This window comes from Nyctibius grandis, chromosome 4 (assembly GCF_013368605.1).
Source record: "Nyctibius grandis isolate bNycGra1 chromosome 4, bNycGra1.pri, whole genome shotgun sequence".
Lineage (NCBI taxonomy): Eukaryota > Metazoa > Chordata > Aves > Nyctibiiformes > Nyctibiidae > Nyctibius > Nyctibius grandis.
In genome coordinates this window covers 94,590,697-94,613,697 of record NC_090661.1, presented here as the reverse complement: position 1 = coordinate 94,613,697, position 23,001 = coordinate 94,590,697, and the positions used below count along the sequence as shown (strand labels likewise).

General features: G+C 37.0%; 1 protein-coding gene across 1 annotated transcript in view; it reads left to right on the top strand.

The window, feature by feature from the left end:
- GPAM (glycerol-3-phosphate acyltransferase, mitochondrial) overlaps positions 1 to 21,804 on the top strand; it is a 32,046-nt gene extending 10,242 nt beyond the window's left edge. Inside the window, exons 5-21 of the mRNA XM_068397454.1 lie at positions 370 to 483; positions 1,717 to 1,866; positions 2,780 to 2,876; positions 3,876 to 4,012; positions 5,384 to 5,483; positions 6,198 to 6,410; positions 6,793 to 6,906; positions 8,939 to 9,024; positions 10,004 to 10,119; positions 10,842 to 10,912; positions 12,046 to 12,310; positions 12,790 to 12,932; positions 14,521 to 14,598; positions 17,642 to 17,782; positions 18,546 to 18,735; positions 18,843 to 18,901; positions 20,101 to 21,804. Coding sequence (XP_068253555.1) covers positions 370 to 483; positions 1,717 to 1,866; positions 2,780 to 2,876; positions 3,876 to 4,012; positions 5,384 to 5,483; positions 6,198 to 6,410; positions 6,793 to 6,906; positions 8,939 to 9,024; positions 10,004 to 10,119; positions 10,842 to 10,912; positions 12,046 to 12,310; positions 12,790 to 12,932; positions 14,521 to 14,598; positions 17,642 to 17,782; positions 18,546 to 18,735; positions 18,843 to 18,901; positions 20,101 to 20,217 — 2,191 coding nt within the window. The 3' untranslated portion in view covers positions 20,218 to 21,804. The remainder of the gene's footprint in view (positions 1 to 369; positions 484 to 1,716; positions 1,867 to 2,779; positions 2,877 to 3,875; positions 4,013 to 5,383; positions 5,484 to 6,197; positions 6,411 to 6,792; positions 6,907 to 8,938; positions 9,025 to 10,003; positions 10,120 to 10,841; positions 10,913 to 12,045; positions 12,311 to 12,789; positions 12,933 to 14,520; positions 14,599 to 17,641; positions 17,783 to 18,545; positions 18,736 to 18,842; positions 18,902 to 20,100) is intronic.
- Positions 21,805 to 23,001: the final 1,197 nt, after the last annotated feature.

Below are 23,001 nucleotides of genomic sequence, written 5' to 3'. Positions count from 1 at the left end.
GGAAATGGGCACTACATCTTTTGTCCTCGCTCAGCTGGGGAGTCGGTTCCAGCAGACAGACAAAATGCATGTGCTGGTTTGTAGCTACTTTCCTGTGATAGTAAGGATGTTCTAAGGCCAGCGTCAACCTGAATTGAAGTAATGCAGACCTCAGTTGTCTCAGATATTTTGTGCTACGCATCAGTTATTTCATCTGTAGCATTAACATATTGACAATTTACTAGACGATACAGAAGCTTTTAGTCAGCCCTTCATAAAACTTTACTTACTTTTGCTTCTTAATTGTATTTTTAGGTATTTTTAAAATTCATTTTTTTGGCAGTGAAATATTTTGAGAGTTACACTCAAATACGCTTCATGTTTTTGTAGGTACAGAGGATGGCTCGCAAGACGCCTTTGTTATGTCCTTTTTGTGCAAGAGAGGGATGTTCACAAGGGTATGTTTGCCAAGAATCTGACAGAAAATGTGCTGAATAACAGCAGGTAAGATAATGCAAAATAAACTATTTTTTGTATGACTGATACGTTATAATATGATTTAAGAATTTGGAAACAGCAGGTTTTGAAAATCAGACTATTTAAAATATTAGAAGATAGAGTATCTTCAGCACAGCCCTTCAGGAGTGTAGCTTGCAGTTTCTGTTTGAATAATAAAAGAGGGGAGATTAAGAATTATAAATCTCCAAACGAATCATGCATAGTGGGTGGACAGCAGACAGTACACAGAAAAATAAATTGCTACATGGGAACTCTTCAAACGTTTGTTTATCTAATTCATGTAAATCATTACCACTAAAGTCATACTGCAGTCATCAGAAATTGTCAGTGTTTCAGAAATAATAGGAAAGCAGCATTTCAGAGTACCCTGAGTGTACACCAAGAGCGTGAGGCAAAACTGGAAAAAGGCTATAGAATGAAATACCCACCCTTTATTTAGTGGAACTTGTTTTCTGTTTCATGTACTGCATTTTAAATGGCACATTGAGCCCCTGATTAGTTATTAAGGTATCAGTTTTCCCTGGACACAAAGAAATTAAACTGCATGCCCACTCCTTGAGTCTACTTTTGTCAGAGACCACACACTGCCTACATTAACATTTCTAAGTCTCCTGAATTTTTAATGTTCGAGTCCCATCTGAAGATGATAGTGTTGCTTTTGAAAAGAAAAGCGGACCATGTTCTGCCACCGTTATGGTGTGTTAAACCACTTAATCTCTCTTAGATATGTTTTAAATGGGGAAAATAGCCCTTATAAAATTTAGTTACACTTTGTAAAACTGAGAATTCAAGGGGGAAGATACTGTAGAAGTGCAAAATAGCAACTGCATAAATCTACCTCATGAGGTAAGTGAAATTGTTATGGCAGGAAAATGAAAATATTAACAAGGAGAATTTTTCAACTGTTCTTTCTGCATTTTTAACCTTATTAAGCATTTCTGAAAATTGGCAGTCACTTAATATCAGTACCTGTGAACTGCATACATACTGTTTTATATGGTCAGCTTTGAGCACATTCATCCATCATCCACGTGTTTAATCAGAGCTTAGAAAACTACTGAATTAAATTTAATGCATTTGGAGTACACAGTGTGCATGTTCTCTTATGCTTGCAAAGTTACTTCTGTAGTAATATGTAGCTCATTTCCAGCAGGGCTGTCTGTGTCTTGAACTCTTCTGTTGTGGGACTGTCTCATAAGTTTTACATTTTAATGTTAGAGTCCAAAAGGCCATTGTAGATGAAGCTTCTGAACCAAGTGCTCCAGGTAGTTTTGCTCAGACGGATCCTAAAGCTATCAACAAAGTAAAGAAAAAAGCCAGGAAAATTCTCCAGGAAATGGTAGCAAATGTGTCACCTGCTTTAATCAGGTAAGAAAAATGGCTCATCAGTATTGTCAACAGGTAGAAGGATGGCCAAGCTCTCTCTGAATTATACCAGCAGAGCTTGTAACACATTATTCATAAATAATTAATTATTCTAAAAAATAATACATTATTCATAAAATCCCTTTTCTAATGTTAACTAATGAAATGGTAGTTATTTTTCATTTTCAGATGCAGCAGAAACCCTCTGATAAATCTTTTATCATAAGATTAAATAGAGACACACTTTTTTTTTTTTTTTTTTTTTTTGGTCCTGGAACTAGGCTTGGTGCTAATGCTTAGACCAATATTAGTATCCTTTGTTATTTCAGGCTGATGCGAGCAAGAGCAGCCAGCTGCAGCATCTTAGACTCTGAAAGATCTTTTTTTCCAGCAGCCCTTTGAATATCATAACCTGTAGTTATGTCAGAGAGAGTCTTATCTTAGATAAAATAGTCTACTGTGGTGTCTACCTTTACTACTAAGGATGAATTTGTCTCTGTCATGTTCTTAGTCCCTTTCACTGACTTTTGTGATGCAGACCCTATATTTTTTTGTAACTATATTAAATTCTTCCACAAGAGCAGACACACACTGTCACCTAACTAGCTTAGTTATTATAATTGATCATAGGACCTCCATTAACTTGCCCCATATGTAAAGTGGTGTCTGCCCTTTGAACAGTCTTCACTGACGTTGACAATAACAAGTTTTGTGTTATAACTGCAGGAGACTGAAATGGCTACTAACCATGGCTTAACTGATAGACAAAAACTTGTTAAGCAATTGGATTTTATAATAATTTTGTTTGAATATAAAGTAATCAGCTTTTATGGCTTTGCCTTTAGTTGTATAGAAGCAATATAAAACAGAGGCAGCAATGAATGGAACTTTTGAGCTGTGTTTATGCTTCCTTCAGGTTGACTGGCTGGGTGTTACTGAAGTTGTTTAACAGCTTTTTCTGGAATATTCAGGTCCACAGAGGTCAAATAGAAATGGTCAAAGCAGCAACAGAGGTAAGGGAGGGTGGGAAAGAATCTAGTAAGGCAGATTTCTGATGTAGCTTCTATTAATGTTTATAGCACTTTCTCTTTTTAGGAGAGTTCTGCTAAGTCTGTATGATATCAGATTGTAGATAGATCTGTCTCATATCTGTGAAATTATGTTTTTAATTAAATATAATGCTCTTTGAGTCTTGTAACCTAAAGTACTGTGTGAACTCTGGTTTTACCTTTGTTTCAGGATCAAAGTTTAACTATCGGGCTGAATGATTATCTCAGATGATCAGCATCCAGCAGTATTTCTTTCTTTGTGCTGAGGCAGCCAGTAATAAATTAGTAGGTCTATTTAGGATTTTTTCATTCTTACCTGAATTTGGAATAAAAATCTTTAAGAAATAAACTTTTTCTGTTTCTTATTAGCAATCTGTTCCCAGTCCTTCAATATTTATTGGAGTTGATCAAAATAACTTCTAATAACAAAATAACTTCTACCATTTTCTTTACACTCAAAGGAATTTATTCTTTTTGCAGGGTTTACCTTAGAAAGATGGATTAGATAAATAAAACAAAGAAACAAAACGTTTATAATATTTTCTGTTATCTTTGATTACAGAGTTTGGGAACCCCACTATTCATAGGTCCTTGCTGGTATCTAATAGAAAGAAATAGCAGTACTTGGGTGACACTGATTATTTGGCCACAACCCTTTTATTGTTTGATTGTTGTCTCAATACTGTGAGTCTGAAGAAACTGGGAATATTAATAATTGTTTGTTGTAATGCATACAACTAAAAACTACAGTTCATGAAAATTAAGAAGTACAGTTGACTAAAATGGTCTCATTGTCACAGCTGAGTGAAAACCAGAAGTAAACAAACTGAATGGCTTGGTGCCATCCATCGCTTCTGATAATATGCTGCTAGCAACCTCAATGATGGATTTGAGAAAAGGAGTAATATTCCACATTTCTTACCAACTGTCTTCTGTCTTTTTTTCCTTCTCTCCCCACCATAGATGAATTTGCCTCTTATCTTCTTGCCTGTTCACAAGTCCCACATTGACTACCTGCTCCTTACATTCATTCTTTTCTGCCATAACATCAAAGCACCCTACATTGCTGCAGGAAACAACCTCAACATCCCCATCTTCAGGTAATAACCTCTTATAATTTGAAAAAGACTGAGGTAAGGGCATCTTCAGGTGACCTGTTGTGCAATATATCTTATGTCCAAGTGTGAGATAATCTGAGTATTATTGAGCCATCATGTAGAACTTCTTTGGTTACTGTTACATGCTCAGAGAGAGAACATAACAAAACCCTTCTGAGAAATTCTGTGATAACCTAAGTAGGGTGAGGAAGGATATTCCCTTCTTCCAGGAGTCTCAAAGTGGGTAGGTGACTAAGGAAAGATAAGTATGTGAAAAAGTGTTGTGAATGGTCAGCTATTCTTCAAGAAGGTTAATGAGCTAGCTAATAGGCAGTGACAGTACTGAGTGAGTAATACTTTCTGGGAAAGTACTCCAGTTTGGTCTCTGTTTCAATTATATTTCTGGTGACTGAAGAGCATAAGAAGGTCTTTCAGGTAGTGTTTTGCCAGTGAGACAGAATTTGGAGATAACTGATTCCTGAAAAGCCACTGGGTATTGCAGGAAGTGATGAGGAAAGAAGGTGGATGCCTTGATTTAGAGTGTGTTTTGCACCAGTACGTGCTCATCTGTGATGATTGCAGTAAGAAAAGCATTCAGACTTCATAAAGTATCAATTAAAATGCTATTTATTAGGGCTAGTGTATAAAGAAAGAGAGACTAGTGTAGGTAATCTAATGTCCCTTTAGTTGCTGGGAACCCCAAGCTGTGCAACATCCAGCGGGCCTCCCATTCACGCACAGCACACCGTGCGGACCCTGCCCACAGAAGGCGTTACCCCATTTTGGTCATTCGAGCTAGCATAGGATTTTCTCAGAAGAAAACAACTATTCATCATTTCTTCTGTCAAGCAGAAAGGATGTTCTCATGAGAACTGCTTGCTGTACTGTTAGATGATAAGGGCAAGGCCACGCAGGTGTCGTAATTGCTGGTGCCAAGAGGGAGCTACCTGCAGGGTCCTCTGTTAAAATCAGCTGGCTGAGCTGATGCTGCAGCCCAGGGGTGTGTGCAGTGCAACATGGGCACAAAGGCCATGCTGCACGTTCAGCACAGCACAAACTTGGGCCAGCTCAGGTTAACTGTTATGTGGGTCACCAACATCTCAATGTACAATAGTCTCCCGGTTAGGGTCACTGCAGAGGGGAAGTGGACTGTCAAGGGAGTGAAATGGAGCAAGACAGTGTAGAGAAGCCTATTTTTAAGTTAAATAGAGTAATATTTGTGTGGTCCCATCATGTGCAAATGGTGTAATACATTTTAGTCTCTGGGAATTTCAGTAATTTCAGTTCCTTTTGTGTGCTTGGAATTTTGTACTGGATGTGTAGTAGCTTCCTGCAAACTAAAATCAATCAGTATAATTCTCCTTTATTGTGTAGCACATTGATCCGCAAGCTGGGAGGATTTTTCATTCGTCGAAAGTTAGATCAGAGTCCTGATGGTCGTAAGGACTTCCTCTACAGAGCTTTGCTCTATGTGGTATGTATTTCTTCTCTTTGTTTCCACAGGTAGCATTTCAGTCGGGTGGCAAGTGGGAAAGTGAGTTCCAGCAGTCTGGGGATGTTTTTTACTGCTTTGAATTTGTCTTGGGATTCATGCTGCAACAACAGGATACGTTTTTGTGTGGAGTCTTATATGTATGGAATAAAAGAGAATTGAATGCCCAGCACCTTTGAGGATGAGAAGATTTTCACCTTGCATGATCCTTATTAAAGGAAGTGGAATTAATACTCTGTGAATTAATGTTAAACTTAAGCCTTGTTTCTCTGATTTGTACTGGGGCATATCTACACTGATTCTGCTAACTTAATGGAAACCTCTGTTTATGATGGGTTAATGTAATCCTTTGTGCCATTCAGTATAATAGCTGTATTTGCATCTTGGAAGATGGTATGTACTGAGGAACCAGAAGAGACTTATGCAAATCAGCTAGATCAACTGTTGCTAGAGATGCCGTTCTTGAACAAATGGTATTATACTGCTTGTATATTCATGCAAATTCAGTTGCAGTTTGGTCTGGGTTTGTGTCAAGCATTAATTATTGCTTTTGATTTTTTGATAAGTATTCATGCCAACTCGTGATCTTCCAATGTTTTTAAAAGGAAGTAGTTGCTGACAATATATTTCAAATGTGAATTTGCCAGTATAATTAGGTATTTATTTTTCCCTCTTTTCCAATCTTTTTGTATTCAGCACATAGAAGAATTGTTGAGACAGCAGCAGTTTTTAGAAATATTCTTGGAAGGCACACGGTCTCGAAGTGGAAAGACATCTGGAGCTAGAGCAGGTCTTTTATCTGTGGTGGTAGATGCTCTCTTCTCAAATGCTACTCCTGACGTCCTAATTATACCCGTGGGAATCTCCTATGATCGCATAATTGAAGGTCACTATAACAGTGAACAGCTGGTAAGAGCAATTGAACAACTTGTTTTGCCTAGGGGATTTTCTGTTTATGTGCAGGAAAATGTGTTACATAGTTGTGCTAGTAGTCCTCTGTCACATGTACTTGGTGTGAGTGTTGAAGAGGTAGAGCTGTGAATCACAAAACTTCAGACAGGGAGTGCTGAGGTATGGGTGACATACTTCTAAATGCAAATTCATGACATAACAAATAATATGTTCAACTGGATATATATGGAAAACAATTCTTTTCTAGATTTACTTGAACTTATAAGGTGTGTCAAAAGATTCAGCCTTGTTTTGTCTGCTGTTGTGTGCATTTAATTTTAAACATAACCTTTTAATCACAAATTGGAAAAAACCCAAAACAACCACCCATGTTTTCCAGGGCAAGCCTAAGAAGAATGAAAGTCTTTGGAGTATAGCTAGAGGAGTCTTCAGAATGCTGCGGAAGAATTATGGGTGTGTCAGAGTAGATTTTGCACAACCGTTTTCCTTAAAAGTAAGTTTGATATTTTGAAAATTCTTTTGAAATTTGACATTTTTGACATTTTTGATGTTTCAATAGTGGGACGCATTTGTTTTGATTTTTCTCTTTGTGGGCTGTCCTCACTAGTATTGTCTGCTGAAGTCCATTCCAGTGGGACAAAAGCATCCCTGTTTTGCTGAAGGTGTGAGTCTTCGGACACATTTGTGTTACGCTGAAATAGTCTCACAGTTGATATAAAGGGTTGTGTTAGTTTTGAAATAGTATAAGTATTCTCATTGGGGTTATTTGTTTGTTTTGTTTTACTAAACAATCTTTAAAATGATCCTTGTACCATGTAGTAATTCTTTAAGTTGTAGAGACGTTTGGAGTTGAAGGAAACTGAATACTGTTCTCCAATTTGAGTAATTGAATGGCTTACACTATTGTTAAGGAAGGACATTTATCTCACTGGATTTTTAAAATTGCTGAGCAAATTAGTAGCTATAAAAGTATCATGGATAATATGTCATAAAAATGTGCATATTCTTTGAAAGTCATAGTTCATTATTAGCTTACAACTATTATCTACACTAATTCACCAAATACTGTTGCGTAGTTTCTCAGGGAATGGGGTGGTGCAGTACTAGCTGCCTGCACTGTTAAATTTTCGCTGATCTCTTTGCAGTATCTGCTAGTACTATATTTAACTTACCTGTATTTCATTTATCTGTGTTCTGCTACAGTATACCTTATTTTTAGTGTGACTTTAATAAGATTAACTACTGTAACAACAACCTACTAGAACATTATTCAAATTAATTAGGTGTTCTTGTTTCTGCCCTACTTCTCTCAGAAAAGCAGTAGGTTGGAGAGCTTTGGAGGGTTCAATTACCACAGCATAAAATTATTGTGAGCGTCTGCGCTGTATTATAATTAGCATAGTAGGGAAAGATATTAATTCTCTTCCAAAGGAGAAGGCTTGGGCTATTCTTGGTAGGGAGTTAACAATTGTTCTCAGATCAGTATAAGGAAAAGAAGGTTATCTGCCCTCTTAATCTAGTGAAATGCTAATCACTCTATACTTTCCTAGCAACCTGTCAGGTCTCATTTGTATGTGTATTCATTTTTTGTACTCCAGAAAGGTAATAAATGACATAAATTGTTTAAGTATGCCTTAACCAAAATTTGCAAAAATGTAACTGTATTTTTAAATTGATGTAGTTATGTCACTGCAGGTTTGTCTAGAGAAGATGAGCTTTGGGGGTTAATTATGAGCATCTGCAGTTCTGTGAGCACAGGCTTAGAAGCAGAAGAGAGTGAGCTGGCTGTGAACGTCTTTTAAGCAGCTTTCCTGGGAGGGAGCTGCTTTCCTGACCAGCAGGTTAAGTGGCTCTTTAGTTTCCCACATCAGTCTTCATAGAAACTGAAAGAACACAGTGTCCTGAAAGCAGAGTAATGTAAATGCTAACCTGTAAGGAGATATGTTTGGCTTTTGAGAAATTTGGCATTCAAGAATTGCAAGCATGCAGTACCCTGCCTGTGTTCTGGGTGCTTTAGTTTGTAGCCCTGTGAGGGGTCTTGCAAGTGGGCTTTCTACACTGATGTTTACCTATAGAGAAGTTCCCTATCCTGGTGTTTGAGGAAAGCAGCAGCACACAATAATTACAGTCTCAGTGTTGGTTCTAAAAGGGTATTAGACTTTGCTCTCATTCATGTTAATGAAGGCAGTTCTCATTAATTTAATCGCGGAGAAGCTAGTCTCAAAGTAGTTGTTCCCAGCAGGGTGCTGACAGGGGTTATGTATTGGTTTTGTTGCAATGGTTTTTATGAAGTACAGATCCTGTGCTATGGAAAGTTTGCCTTTTCAACAAACAAAATCAAAAGTGAATAAACTGTTGAAAACTTTTAATTTCTGTGACCTTATTACTGCTCTTTTAGTGTCAGCTATTTTTTAATCACAGTTGCATTTTGGAATTAATTACCTTTTTCTTTATTATAATATTATCAGTTGAATGTAAGAATAAGGTGAAAAAAATACCAAAAATAACAAGTCTTCTCTTAACAGGAATATGTAAACAGCCAAAGCCAAAAACCTGTGCCTGCTCCTCTTTCTTTGGAACAAGCTTTGTTACCAGCTATACTTCCATTAAGGTAGAAATTTTTTGGCTGCTGAGGAGAGGGAGGACAGGTTGGGGTTTTTTATTTGTCGTCTTAGTGTTCTGCATTACATTCCAAGCAGTGCTTGAAGTCCCCAAGGGTAATCTAATTGTGTATAGAAAAACTGAAACCTTACACAATTGTAACTGTGCAATTTATTATGAGAGTTGCATTCTTTCTGAGGAGCTCTGTTTAAATAAGCTAGAGGAGGCTTTTTTTTGTTTAATATTAGTGACCTCTGTTGGTTTAATTGTAAATTTTATGGAATAACTTAGGGAAAAAATGACACGCTTAATGAAAAATGAAAGATTTGTTTTTAAACCTCACAAACATTTCAGGTGGGTTTTGGTATAATTCCAAAGCACATAGGACTTGTGAATGAGTGCCCCTTGCTCAAGGAGGTGACTGTCACTCGGAAATACGAAACTGTGCTCAAGGAGTAGATCTGCATTTGTTACACGGATAGACATTGTAGTTGAGGTCTTAGCTTGACTTCTACAAACCTGTGTGGTCCTAGTAGAGACAATCATTTATCTTTAGAAAGTTGTAGGTCCATGCAAAAGACTGTTTTCTAGCCTCTAGAGAGGCTGGGCTGGAATCTGCGTTTTAGGCAGGTTTGCTCAGTCTACTGTTGTCCATATTCATTGAAGGAAAGAGAGCTGTGGGGTGTCAATGATGTAATGGCAAAGTCAGGAATAGCCAATAGGACAAGGGAAATGTTCTCTATTGCAGTTTTTCTTGTGGTAGTCTTATCTTGGATGATTGTTTAGTGTGAAGAAATAATCTGGAAAAGTTGGTAGATATTAAAATTTTTGTGGTGCTTGTTATGCATATTTTTGTGCCCTTACCAGACTGCGTAGTGGTTTTTTGCACTGTAGTTCAGTTACTGTATTAAAAACATAAAATCCATCTAGGCTTTTACATTTTGATCAAAATCTATGTGTCATAATGGGAATTTTTATTCTGTATTCAGACCTAATGATACTATGGATGAAGGTACAGAGTCCTCACTTCCCAACTCCAGGGATATCACCAGTGAACCCTTTAGAAGAGAGCTGATCTCCAACTTGGCTGAGCATATTTTGTTCAGTAAGTGTTATATTATCACTATCATCTACCTGGCTTGTTTTGCTGATTGCATGAACTAACTTGCTGTTTGGTAATGTCATACTTCCCAATTCCCTCCATTCAGGTGATCATTTCATGACTTTCAAATGCTCTCTTGACAGTTCTCCATCCTTTGCCTGCCTCCCTCCCTCCTCTTCAAAGTTTAATAAACTCTTTCTGATTAAGTACAAGCTTTTTATTCTGTTTGTTTTGTTAACTTTTATATTCCTTGGACTAGTATACTGAACTTGCTGTACTCCAAAGTGTTTGATTGTCATATTGATACACTGATTTCTTATCACTTCATGTAAGAAGTTATTGCAGTGTCTTAATGGCATTATTTAAGATAGTACTCCTGTGAACTCACCTAGCTGCAGAGACCGGTGTTGCCAGGTTTTCTAGGTCATGTGGGGTATGCTTCAGTGAGGAGATCTGTGATTTGTGGTATGAGAGATGCATACAAAATGGTACTTAGCTTAGTAAACACATGAGCTTGTCTCAGGCTGCTTAGTTCAATTTACTTTAGTTTGATTGCTTTAATATTGTTACTATATAGACATAATACATTTTGTATTATTTCATTCAGAAGGTACAGTTCTGTGCCAATACCACTATTTTTTTTTTTAAGTAATAGGTACTCTTTCACTTGTAATGATGTTTTGAACTTCTCAGGTGCTTAACAAGTTTATCTTGTTTACCTCTAGCTGCTAACAAGTCCTGTGCTGTGATGTCTACCCACATTGTTGCCTGTTTGCTGCTGTACAGACACAGGCAGGTAAGGCTTCCATGCTGCTTTTAAATAGTCAAACATTACTTTGGCCTTGTTAATTAAGAAAACAGTATTCATTTTACTATTCCATGATACTGATAAAAGAAGAAAGATGCGTTTAAATTAAAGTGGATTTCAGGTAATCTGAGTGCTGATATTTTAGTTGGTACTGGATGCTTGAAGATAAGCCATTATTGATGGGATGATAATAAATACTCATCTGGAAATAGATTTTTGTAATTCAAAATGTAGTTACACTTTTTTAAAAGAATACATTGTTTTGGTTCATTGTATTAAGATTGTTTATTAGATCTTAAACACATTCACTATTGAATATGCTAGCAACTCTTCTGTTAATTTTCAAATGAGTTTTGCTGTTTCTTGGTTCCATGGTACTGGAATATTATACCATGATGGCAAAATGATGCTAATGTTTAACTGAAGTCTTGTGCATGGGGCATGGAAGAAATTCTTTTTCTCCTAGAAATGTGTTTAGCATTTTTTCTGAAATTCCTTCTGCCTCTAATATGAAACTTTTATTGCACATAAATCAAGAACAAATTGAAAAACGTCAGATATATAATCTTCCTAGTCAAGGACAGTATCGCTATTCCTGTCAGTCCAGTCTTTCCAATTTCCTGAAACAGCGGGATCAAAGGAGCATTTTACAATGTGATCTGAAGCCGTCTTGACAAAAAACAAGGAAAGGAAGTGCTTGAGGAAAAGCTTTTCCTCATGTCCCCAAACAATTGAAGAGAAGTTCTGCTAATTGCAATATTCCCAGATAATTGATCATTCATTTTATAGCATAGGCAATGGAAATATGATATCTCTAACATGTTCTTAAAGAACAACTCAGGTCTCTGCAGGTTGTGAAATAAACCAAGAAGCAAACAAAAAACATGGATTCTCAAATAGCTGCACGGCTTTAAAATGTAATTGCATATAATTCAAAACTTGTGGACTATTTTAGCAATATCTCTGTGACAACAAGGTTTTCTGCTACTACTGTTGTGCTTTGGATTTTTGAAAATGAATGGCTTGTTTATGTATTTGCTATATACATGGTTATGTGGCTTACGGATAAACTCCTGTGCAAAAAACGTTGTTTCACTTTGTGATTCTGATTTTATTTCTAGGGAACTGATCTTTCCAGATTGGTAGAAGATTTCTTTTCCATGAAGGAGGAGGTCTTAGCCCGTGACTTTGACTTGGGATTTTCAGGGAACTCGGATGATGTTGTCATGCATGCCATCCACTTGTTGGGGAACTGTGTAAATATCACAAACACTAGCCGAAACAATGAGTTCTTCATCACTCCCAGCACAATGATACCTGCTGTCTTTGAACTCAACTTCTACAGCAATGGAGTATTTCATGTGTTCATTAAAGAGGCCATTATTGGTATGTGTTGGGGCTTACCAAGGAAAGACTTTCTTGTCCTGTGAAGTCAAAACACCTGCATGACCCCACAACCCTGTTTCCCCTTCCTGCTTCAGCCCATGTTTACCCTAGCAAAAACTGTTTTAAAGTAAACTTGGTTTTTTGTTTGTGGAATGTTTCTAGTAGTTTTTCACATCATCATTTATCTTTCTTGGAAGGATTTGTGTATTGGTCACTGCCATGGTCAAGGCACTATCAGAGACGTTGTGAGACAACGTGGCGAAACCTGTGCTTTGGTCACTAGTATTTTCATGAGGTTTTGTTTCAATCCAACATTAATTGGACACAAATGGAATAGTGGAGAATTTTGTCTTTATTCTACAATTGCATGTGTAATGTTTGACTGCTTTTAGACCTAGAAACAGACAAAAGTTTTAAGTTTCATTTGCTGTAAAGCTCTTTGGAAAAATAAACTTTTCTTATATTTGTTTCTGCTCTAGCCTGCAGTCTTCATGCGCTTCAGAGTAGGAGGTACAGAAATGGTACCAATGGTGCTTCTCCCAGTTTGATTAGTCAAGAACACCTGGTCCGAAAAGCTGCCAGCTTGTGTTACTTGCTTTCTAATGAATTTACTGTATCTTTGGTAAGTAATTGCATTAATTGTCCACGTTTCAAATTTCTGTTCTGCTTGTAACTGCGTATGTTACCTTAAAATTAATTGATGCTTTCTTCAAGTGTCACAGTTCTGATAAGTTCATTGTAAGTACATTTTGACAGTAATGGGTATCAAGAGGTTGAATATAATTTGAAAAAGGAAGATAGTGTTGTTCCTGTTTGCTTCAAGCAAACGTCTGAACATTTGAACAAATGTAGTTCCATCAGAATAGTTTATCCAAAAGATGTCTGGCCTAAGATAACACGTGAATTAACTTGCCAAACTCTTGCCATTACCTTGTTTCCTTGGCAAGGTGTGATAAAATCAGTCAATCCGGTTTCAGGGTTACATACTGAGTGCACGCCTGCTGCTCGTGCATCATGTGGGTGATGCTGGGGTGAGCCTGCAGCAATTCTGCTGCGCTGGCTTTAAGCTTTTCCTGAGAAAGAAACGCTGCTCACTCTACCTCTGCCAGCTTCCCACAACTTGAGGTTGAGCTTTTTAATGCCTTCTAACAGATTTTGTGTCGCTTGTGTCATTAGATCATCACAACTATATCTGCATTCTGCCCAAAATATTTAAATACTTTTTTTTTTATTTAAACAGATAGAAGTCTTTGAGAGTACCGAACTCATGAGTTTGCGTAGGTGATTGAAATTATGCTGGGAACTAAGGCTCCAGATTCTAAAGATATTCTTAATTTGCATAGAAGTGCAATAGTAACAGTGTACCACACCTAGTACTTAGTGGCGATTTTAAACATGGCCTGGCTTTGGTTTTTGTTTTGTTGCAAAAGAGAGCTGATGTTATCTCAGTTTTCAGACACTCTGTCTACTTACACTCTGTATACTTGCAATTTTAAGTGCTAGATTTTTTTTTTCTTATATATAGAAGTTACTTGGAATTGTAGAGATTCTTGAATTAGTTCTTAAATTTGTACACATATTTCTGAATCGGGCCTTTTTAGATGAAGCATAAGGCAAATTTCCTATTTTTGTCTGGGCAGTAATGTAGCTTCTATGGTGGGGTTCTTTAGTAATCTTATCCTTCTGCTTTCGGAGTTAATAATTGACTATTTTTTTTTAACTTAGAAAATATTTTCTGCATGATTATGAACAATGTAAAAGAGGTTAGTTTTTTATTCAGCGTTTTAAAACGCTTAAGGGAGTTTCTTAAAAGTGTACTTCCCATTAAATTCCAAATAAATCACTGGTATGAGTCTCAGTGATTTTAGTTTTATGATGGTTTTATTCCAGAATTGTTAACAAACTAAAATTTAGTTAGAGGCGATTAAAAGGGGAGAATATTTAATGTGGTTATCTACCAGTGTAGTAATGCATTTCTTCAAAAAACTTGGACAAATTTTAAATATCATATTTCATTGTAATTTTTTTAATGTCTGCCAGGATAAACATAAGAGTGGTGCGTTGGGATTATGCTGGCAGAAGTTTAATAACTTGCTTAAAAGGAATAATACTTCTGTATCTAAAACATTCATACTGAACAGGGAACTGGTGTTGCTATAATGAGTATAATGGATATGATTTTTTCAGTGCATTTCTTTTATGTTGTGCAGCCTTGCCAGGTGATATATCAAGTTTGCCATGAATCTGTGGAAAGGCTGATACAGTATGGTATTCTTCTGGTGGCTGAGGTAAGGTGGTGGAGATACTAAATGAGCTTTGTTTCTTGTACTTTACTTTTAGCCACAGGTAGTTCGTGCTGCTTAGTTGTGAGTCTTGGTCTAAATATGTCCTGTTACTGAAAGCTTGTAACAACAAGTCCAGGACTGATGCTACTTCATTCTTACATTTATAAGCATCAGACATTTGGGTATGGTCATCCTGTGATGCTATGAATGATTCTGTGTGTAATTTCATTGTACCATTAAACCTACTAAGGAAGACACATATTTTATGCTGTCTTGTAAAATGGGGATTTATTTTATTATTGGAGCCCCTTTCGAATTGTAGCATAGCTACATGGATGTTTACTTTCTACTCTAAAGGAGTCAGTAGTCCAGATCTTTTGTCATTCTTTGATTCCTTTGCATTGATCTCGAAATTATTGTAAACCTCCTCTGCTAGCACAATTTGCAGTTTCAGAGCTGTACTGGAGTCACTGTGTGGTGCAATCTGCCAGAGGCATACAGTGTAAAGAAAACCTGGGGACCAGGGGGCAGCTGACTCAGCTTACCTTTGCTTCCCAAACTTTTTTTTGTGCACAGCAAACAAACCTTCATGCCCAGGAGGAAGCAACAAAATTTAAAGAGCACATGGAAAAGAGTTGCATATTTGGCTGCTTTCATCCTGCAGCTCTCCAGTTTCAAAGGAGGCTAGAGCTGCTTCTGGTGTATTTGTTAATGGCCACTGCTTCACTCTAATCTTGCTGCATACCTTTTGATACATGCTTCCATTTTTGATATATGCAACCATAGATACTATTTACTTGATAGACCTGGATATGAAACATTCTCCTCCTTTGGAGTTACTACTGCTTGCTTTTTATCTGAAGTACTGACATGTTGTCATGCATTAGATGATTGTAATCATTATTAGATAAATCCAAAAATGAATGCTAATCAGAGGATTAGGAAGAAACCTGTATGTTCCATGGTTGAGGACAGATGAGGAGAATAGGTGTGGACAGCAGTAGATATGCACCTCTGTCTACTCAAGCATGAAACCTGTCTTGAGGGTTTTTCTATAAGTTTTGATTGCCAAGTCTGGTACTTTGCTATTTATAGCTGGGATATAGCTAGCCATTAGGCAGTATATAAGTATTTACCTGTGTTGTCTGATATACATCACCAGTGCAACATTTGAATGCTTAAAAAGGAGATATTTTCCATCAGTAAATTTCTTTAAACTTAGAAAACCTCTGTACCTGCTTACTTCTTTTAATACATCAAGAATTTGCGTAACCAGTGCAAACACTATAAGCAGCAGTTGTTTCATGACTTCGGACAGGTTGGAAATGTTTGTGGGGTTTTTACAACCTCTTATCTAAGAAAGGTAGCAATCTTCTGCCCCTTCTGATTATTTCAGTTTACTGCTGACATTAACACATGGATAAATTTCCCATTAAGTTGATCTTGATTGATCCATGCTTTTTCTTAAATTCTTCTCCTGTGATTCTAGTGTCTACTTCAAAAAGTAAGATATACTCATAACACATAGTGATCTCTTTGGTATTTTTTTAAACTTATTTTGTGGCCTTTGCTTCATTCAAAATAAAACATTTGATCAGAGTGTAGGATTGGAAGGATGTCATTCTTCATTTGCTGCAGAGGCCTTTTTCTTTGTCATGAATGTTACGACAGTAATCACATCTACGAGGTGTCTGTTATCCATTTGGTTTTAATCTTGCCTGATTCCCATTTCTAAATGGAATAACTGTATGGAGGGTCTTTTCTCAGTGACTTAGCACTGGTGACCTTTGAAAAAATCTTTCTGTTCTACTGCTTTGAGCAAAACAAATAGTGGTGAATGATTGACACTAAGGCTTCCCTTATTCTTTCGAGTGTGTGTTTACTATCTCTGAAACTCATTTCTGAAGATGCATTGTTGAAATTGAATGTTGCATCAGCCATTGATCAGTCATGTGGAGTATTTCTGTTGCACCTCAGTTGCTGTACACCAGAACTTCTGACATACCTGCATTACTGTACAACAGAACAAAATCACTATTCAAGTACATCTAGTATGTATATATTTGTCACTTGTGCTTATTGTCTCTGGCAGATTACTTCACTGTGCCCTTGCAAGGGAACTTTACAATACTTTACAACTTTACAAAGCACTTTACTCATTAATGATTTTGCTAAAATAGATGGTTTTACTAAATAGATGAAAAGCAAACAACGAACTCTTTTTTCCCCTCACAATATCCAAGTTAAGAAATTCCACCAATGGTATTCTTGCTGTCATGCTCTTATCTCAAAAGCCTGAAGAAATGTATACTTACCTAAGACGCCTACCTGCTAATAAATGTAAATCCATGTCTTGCTCTGAGGGTGGATTACTGTGGGGCATTTGTAGGCTAAACTTGGATGGTACTTGTCAGGGTGATTAGCAGAAGGGAATTGCTGTGATGCAGCAGGTTGGGGGGTCTTAATGTCTCAACATAATTAAGGTTTAAACAATTTGGGGCCTTTGTGATTAAAACTAGCTCATTTGTTCCAACCAATATCTCATGTAGGGACAAATACAAGAACAGCCTCATTAGAGACAGTAAGTTACCACTGCCAAATAGCAACTTGTGGCATTCTGCATTAATTGAGATTTTAGCTATTGTAATACAATAACACAGAATTTACTCCTCTGTCTTTAAGGCAACAGTAGTATGGAGGTTAGCAACGTCCACATCCAGACAGCATCTCAACTTTTTATCCTAACACAACTGAAAACACTTTCTTGGCAACTGCTACTGCGTAGCCTCTGGTAGGAAAATTCAGCAACACTGGCAAAGATTTTCCCTTTTATGTGACAGGCAAACTAAAGAAACCAGTCTTTTTCACCAAACATCTTTTCTCTCTGCTCATCTCAACTCTATCTATAATTGGGTCTCACCTGCTTTCATTAAATATTGATTAATGAATGGACTGATTAAGTCAGATGAGATTATAAAATAAGCCTATTGTTTGCCTGGGTTTGTTTTTTTTTTACCTATTTACTGCCTTGTCTTTTAAATTTAAGCAGGATGATCAGGAGGATGTTAGCCCCAGTCTTACAGAGCAGCAGTGGGATAAAAAACTCCCTGAGCCGTTATCTTGGAGAAGTGATGAGGAAGACGAAGACAGTGATTTTGGAGAAGAGCAGAGAGATTGCTACCTGAAGGTAATATTATCCTAAGGCTAACAACGTTGAAGTCTGTTGAAAGAGATACAAACTACTTCACTGGTTCAGGAGGGGTAATGATCTTTTTTTTTTTTTTTTTTGCTGGTTCACAGTATTAGTCCGTTGTATTTTGCTACAGTCAGTAAAACACCTTTCTCTCCTTCTCGTGGGGAAAACATCTGAAGAAAGATCAAATAATCTTATAGGGAGGTGCAAGAGCAATGGTTAGTGTCATGAAAACTGATAAAGGCTCAAGTATCTTAGTGTCTAAATGTCTTATTCTTTACTGATAGCATGCACTCTGAAAGTGGCACATAGTGCTGGAATTTATTTTCAGCCTAAATTTCACTTCTTAGATTGATCGTGTTGATTTTAGACATATTACCAGTTTTCTCACAGAGCTGACACAAACACTCTTTAGGATATCTTGTTAACACTTGGAACTTATGTCCATCTCTGTGAATGTATGGCAACCCTTCTGTTGGCTGCAGAACAGTATGATGTCTTTAATTTTATCTTAGGAAAATAGTTACTAATATCATGGAGGAGAAAAAAGTAGCATTGATCTGTATATGCAGTGCCTGTTTTGTCCTGCATGGTAAACTGCTTTTTTGCTATGCTTTCATAATGTGCTATGTTGTGCCCCCATACTCCTTTTTGTACTAAGAATTATTTTGGCTGCCGTTCTGCTGTGTACTGTGTTGCAGGTCATTTCTTGTTTCCACTGGTCTCTGTCACTTAAGCTCTTGTTGCCCTTTCTCAGGTGAGCCAGTCTCAGGAGCACCAACAGTACATCACTTTCCTGCAGAGGTTGTTGGGACCTTTACTGGAGGCATATAGCTCTGCTGTTATCTTCGTGCACAATTTTAGTGGTCCTGTTTCAGAGTCTGAATACCTTCAGAAGTTACACAGGCACTTAATTAGCAGGACGGAGAAGAATGTTGCTGTATATGGTACGTTAAACTGGTTTCGGAACTGGATTTGATTAATTCTGTTCCTCCTAGCAGAAGGTAACCTGAATTCAGTTGCAGTTTGTTTATCTGGGTTTTCTTTCTTGCAGCCGAAAGTGCTACCTACAGTCATGTGAAAAACGCAGTGAAAGTCTTCAAGGAAATTGGGGTAAGTATTCGGTGATCAAATTTGGAGACTGTTAGGTTTCATTTCAATAATGAGCACAATTTTGACAATTCGTGGAACCTGTTCAGTGTCAGTTTAAAATACGTGAATGTATCTGTGCAAATGTATTGTGGGTTTTGAGCATTTTGCTTTCCTTAAAGCTCAGGACTGTAGAAGAGCACACGTTGCAGAACAGGGCACTTCTTGCCTCTGAGAAAACCTGTCTCGATGAGGGCTAGGTGACTAGGCGTTTTTATTCACAGCAAATGAAGTTTCTCTGCTCTACTCCGAGTCCTTATTGGACATCATTGACAATGCTGGAAGGCTGAGAGCGTGGTCTGTGATTAGTGACAGCTAAATCTAAGTTTGAAGGACTACTCAAATCTTCAAAAAGTATTAGTTACTGAATTTTGGCTTAGCAGTGATTGATGCTCCAGCAGAACCATCCTAATAGACCTCCAGTGTCCACCATGAGGATACAATTCTTTAAAATAACAGATCAGTTTCGCACTTTACCACTGTTGTTTTGAATTTTAAATCACCTACCTAGATTTTGCAAATGAAGAGTTTCTTTCATCAGAGTGACATGGCTTCCTGTATGCCAGGTGGGACTTAGTGTTATAATTTTGAAAGCATCAGCGTTTTGGCAAAGTATTGCTAGGTAAGGGTTTTGAAGTCTTTGTCTTTGAATTCTGCTCTATTAAATAATCTAACACTAGTTAGCCTATAGTAAAGCCTGTAGTAAAGGTATCTTCCTGTAGACTGTAAGAGCTGTGAAGAAAGCACATATCAAATCCATCATTTAATTCTAGTTTATTCTGCTGTTGAAAAAGTGGAACTAGATAGCATTGTGCTGAGCATCTATTCAGAGCATAACATCTGAATCCTTGTTGTCGAAGTGCTTACACTTTCAATTCAGATGTCTTTTGAGTGTGTGTTTTATCCCTCGCTGTTAGGAGCTGGCTGTTCATCATACACTGCTTATTTCTCAGTTTCTCTTCTTCCATACCACTTGAAGGGCTTCAACGTTGAGTGAATTCTAATGATATCTAAAGGCATTGCTATCTAAGCCTTCGAGAGAGGAGAAAAATAAGTCTTGTAAATGAGGGCAAATTTAGCATAGACTGTAATCTTTTAATCACAAAAGAAAGGAGATTCCTTGAACATGGTGATACTTAACGTGTATTCATGCTGTGCTTTAGGTTTTCAATCAGACAAAACAAAGAAGAGACACCATTTTGGAACTAAGCACTACGTTCCTACCTCAGCGCAACAGGCAAAAACTACTGGAATTCATCATGAGCTTCATGGTATTATAGACCACACATAGCACCTTTGTCCAGGGACATGAATACAGGTTTTGAGACTGTGTCAAAGCCTGGGGACATTTGCTAATCCTTCAGAGTGTAAGGTGCCACTGTCTGGGTAAGGCCTTCTCTGACTTGAAATACTGGAAGACAAGTGCCTTCTTATGTATGTGGGTTTCTTTACAGTCCCAATCCTGTTGTAATACAGCGATACTCAGATGACACTTTGGATACAAGTAATTACACGTTGCAAAAAAATAAGATAAATGATTAGAATTAGATTTAAAATGAAGAGCAAAGTTTTATCAGTGTTATGTTTTAAATATACTTTTAAAGACTGTAACAGATGCACAAATGCACATATTTGTGATCTGTAGCTAACCCTGAGATCTCGAGTTTAGTGGCAACACAGCTTATGGCATAAACAAGTAACTTTCATTCCAATTCAGTTTATTGTTTTAAATAAATGGCTTAAAAATTTTGCTTAGGCAGGATATATATTTAATGGATAAAGCCATAGTTTTTCATAAATGTTAATATAAATGCCAAAATTCTAATGAGAATAACAGTTACAGACATCTGAGAACAATGGTCATGTAGCAGATGATTGTGAGAAACGTTGTTAGCTGGCACACCTTGCACTATTAGAGCTGTGTAGTGCAGTGGTAAATTGCACTAATCACTGCTGTCATGAAGAATGTGAGAGTAGCGTTCTTGTTTTTATTATGGCATCTGTCATTCAGCCAGATGACAGTCAGGACACAGTTGCCTGAATGTGAATATCTTATAAAATTTTAGATTATTATTTAATTGAAAAAGCTATTAAGTTTTTTTTTTTAATTAATAGGATGTCAGAATTTTTTTTTAAGTGAAGCAAAGACTTGATTTGGTGAAATCATTTTTAATTATGGCCCTAAAAATTTCGGCAATAACTTTTGCAATTCTTTGGAAACGAGTGTTCATGTTGTATTCTGTTGCTGGGCAGATCTAAATTGGCGTGAAGTAGTAACCTCTAGAAACACAGAAATATCATAAACAATATACTTTTGACTCTAACTGACTTACAAAAAAAAATTCACAGACAAAACTGAACAATGAGTAATTCTGTCCTGTGAAACAGGACTCTGGTGTTGCGATTTGATCCTTTTGCATGGAGGACTTGCACTGTAGATTTCGTCTTCTCTTCATGTGAGTGGGGATTAGATTGCAACCCGTAGTCCTGTACTTTAGTACAGCTGATCTAGCTGAAGCAATAACTTGATGGTATGTGAAGCTGGTTTGCTTGTGAAATGTGTTTTTCCTTGTTTAGATTGCCTTCTATTGAGGGAAATCAAGCATTTCAATTACTGCAATGTTTTGCTTGATTCTCGCGTCCTGGCCTTGTGAGCAGAAAATCCCCTGGACTTCATCATGTAGTGTCTGTTGCTTAACATAAATACGGAAAAGCATACTTGAATCCCAGCACTTGCACTGTTATGCCAGCACAAAACTGATGCACATATTTTGAGTTTGTGGCCAAGGAGCTTGCATTTGTACTGCACATTTGTCAACAAGAATATTTCTGTAAATTTTTTTATTAAATGCCATTAATATTTTAAACATGCAGTTTATAGTTTATTAGCATTATACTGTTAGCACTGTGAGACATATGCGTTTTGTCACTAAACCAGGTGCTCTACAACACTTAAAGAGTTTCTGAACCAAAGCTGCATTAATATGGATAGGAACTGACCCTAGAGTCGTTTTGTTCTTATGTCCGGCTGTCTCAGCAGGGTAGTGACTACATCGCACATGATTTGTTTTGTGAAGTCTACTAGCTATTTAGAAAACAGTTTCATCTCATACTAGCTAATGTGCACTGTTTGTTAACCCGATGAATGCTCCATACAACGGTTGTTGCTGATGGCTTCCATTTAATGTCAAAAAAAGACTAGGTGCTTCTGAATAACAAGCTCTCATAGTTTACTGCATTTCAGTAAATCTGAAGTGTACTAACAGTGAAGATTGTACATCACAATTTTTTTTAAAAATGAAGCAATATGAAGTGAACAAAACTTGAGTCATTTTACTAAGAATGTTCTGCCAACTGACATATTATAATGTTACCATAAACCCAGGAGTACTGTGGTCACTGGAGTGTTCTGGCTAGGTTTTGCACCTAAGATAACTTATGACTTACATTAAAAAAAAAGCAGTCTGGTTAATATAAATCAGTGAGTGGGTAGGGTAATAATGCATGTGAATACACATTAATGAGTACATTTAGTATGCAGAGGGAGGGGGCACCTCTAAAACTCGTTTGGTTTTGTATGAAAAAAACCTGCATGTGAGAAGCCAGTACTATAAATCATACGCCACTGGAAGCCTTTGCATTCTGCAGCAAGTGTGTATGTACACATATATATGCAAGCGTGTATATTATGACACACGACACCTATGCTTTTCCCTGAAAATGAAGCACAGAATATAAAATTACTAGGCTGTAACAGTTAGAAACTAAAACCAACACTTTTGCACTGTATTTACACCCTCAGTGTCTTCTGATTTTATTAACCTCTCATGTTTCCTTTGCTGATAGAATGCCAGGTTGAGTTAATTTCGGTAAAGTTAACCAATAAAGAAGAAAGGACTGGCACTGAATTACCACAAACGTATTTTAAGACTCTCCTCTTATAAAGACTTACACAAGTCTCGTCATTCTTATGAGCATATTACTCAGGTGTGCAAGTCTTTTTGGGCCAGGATCTTTCATGATATGAGAAACTTAATCTTTCCATGTGCATCCTGTAGATCTCA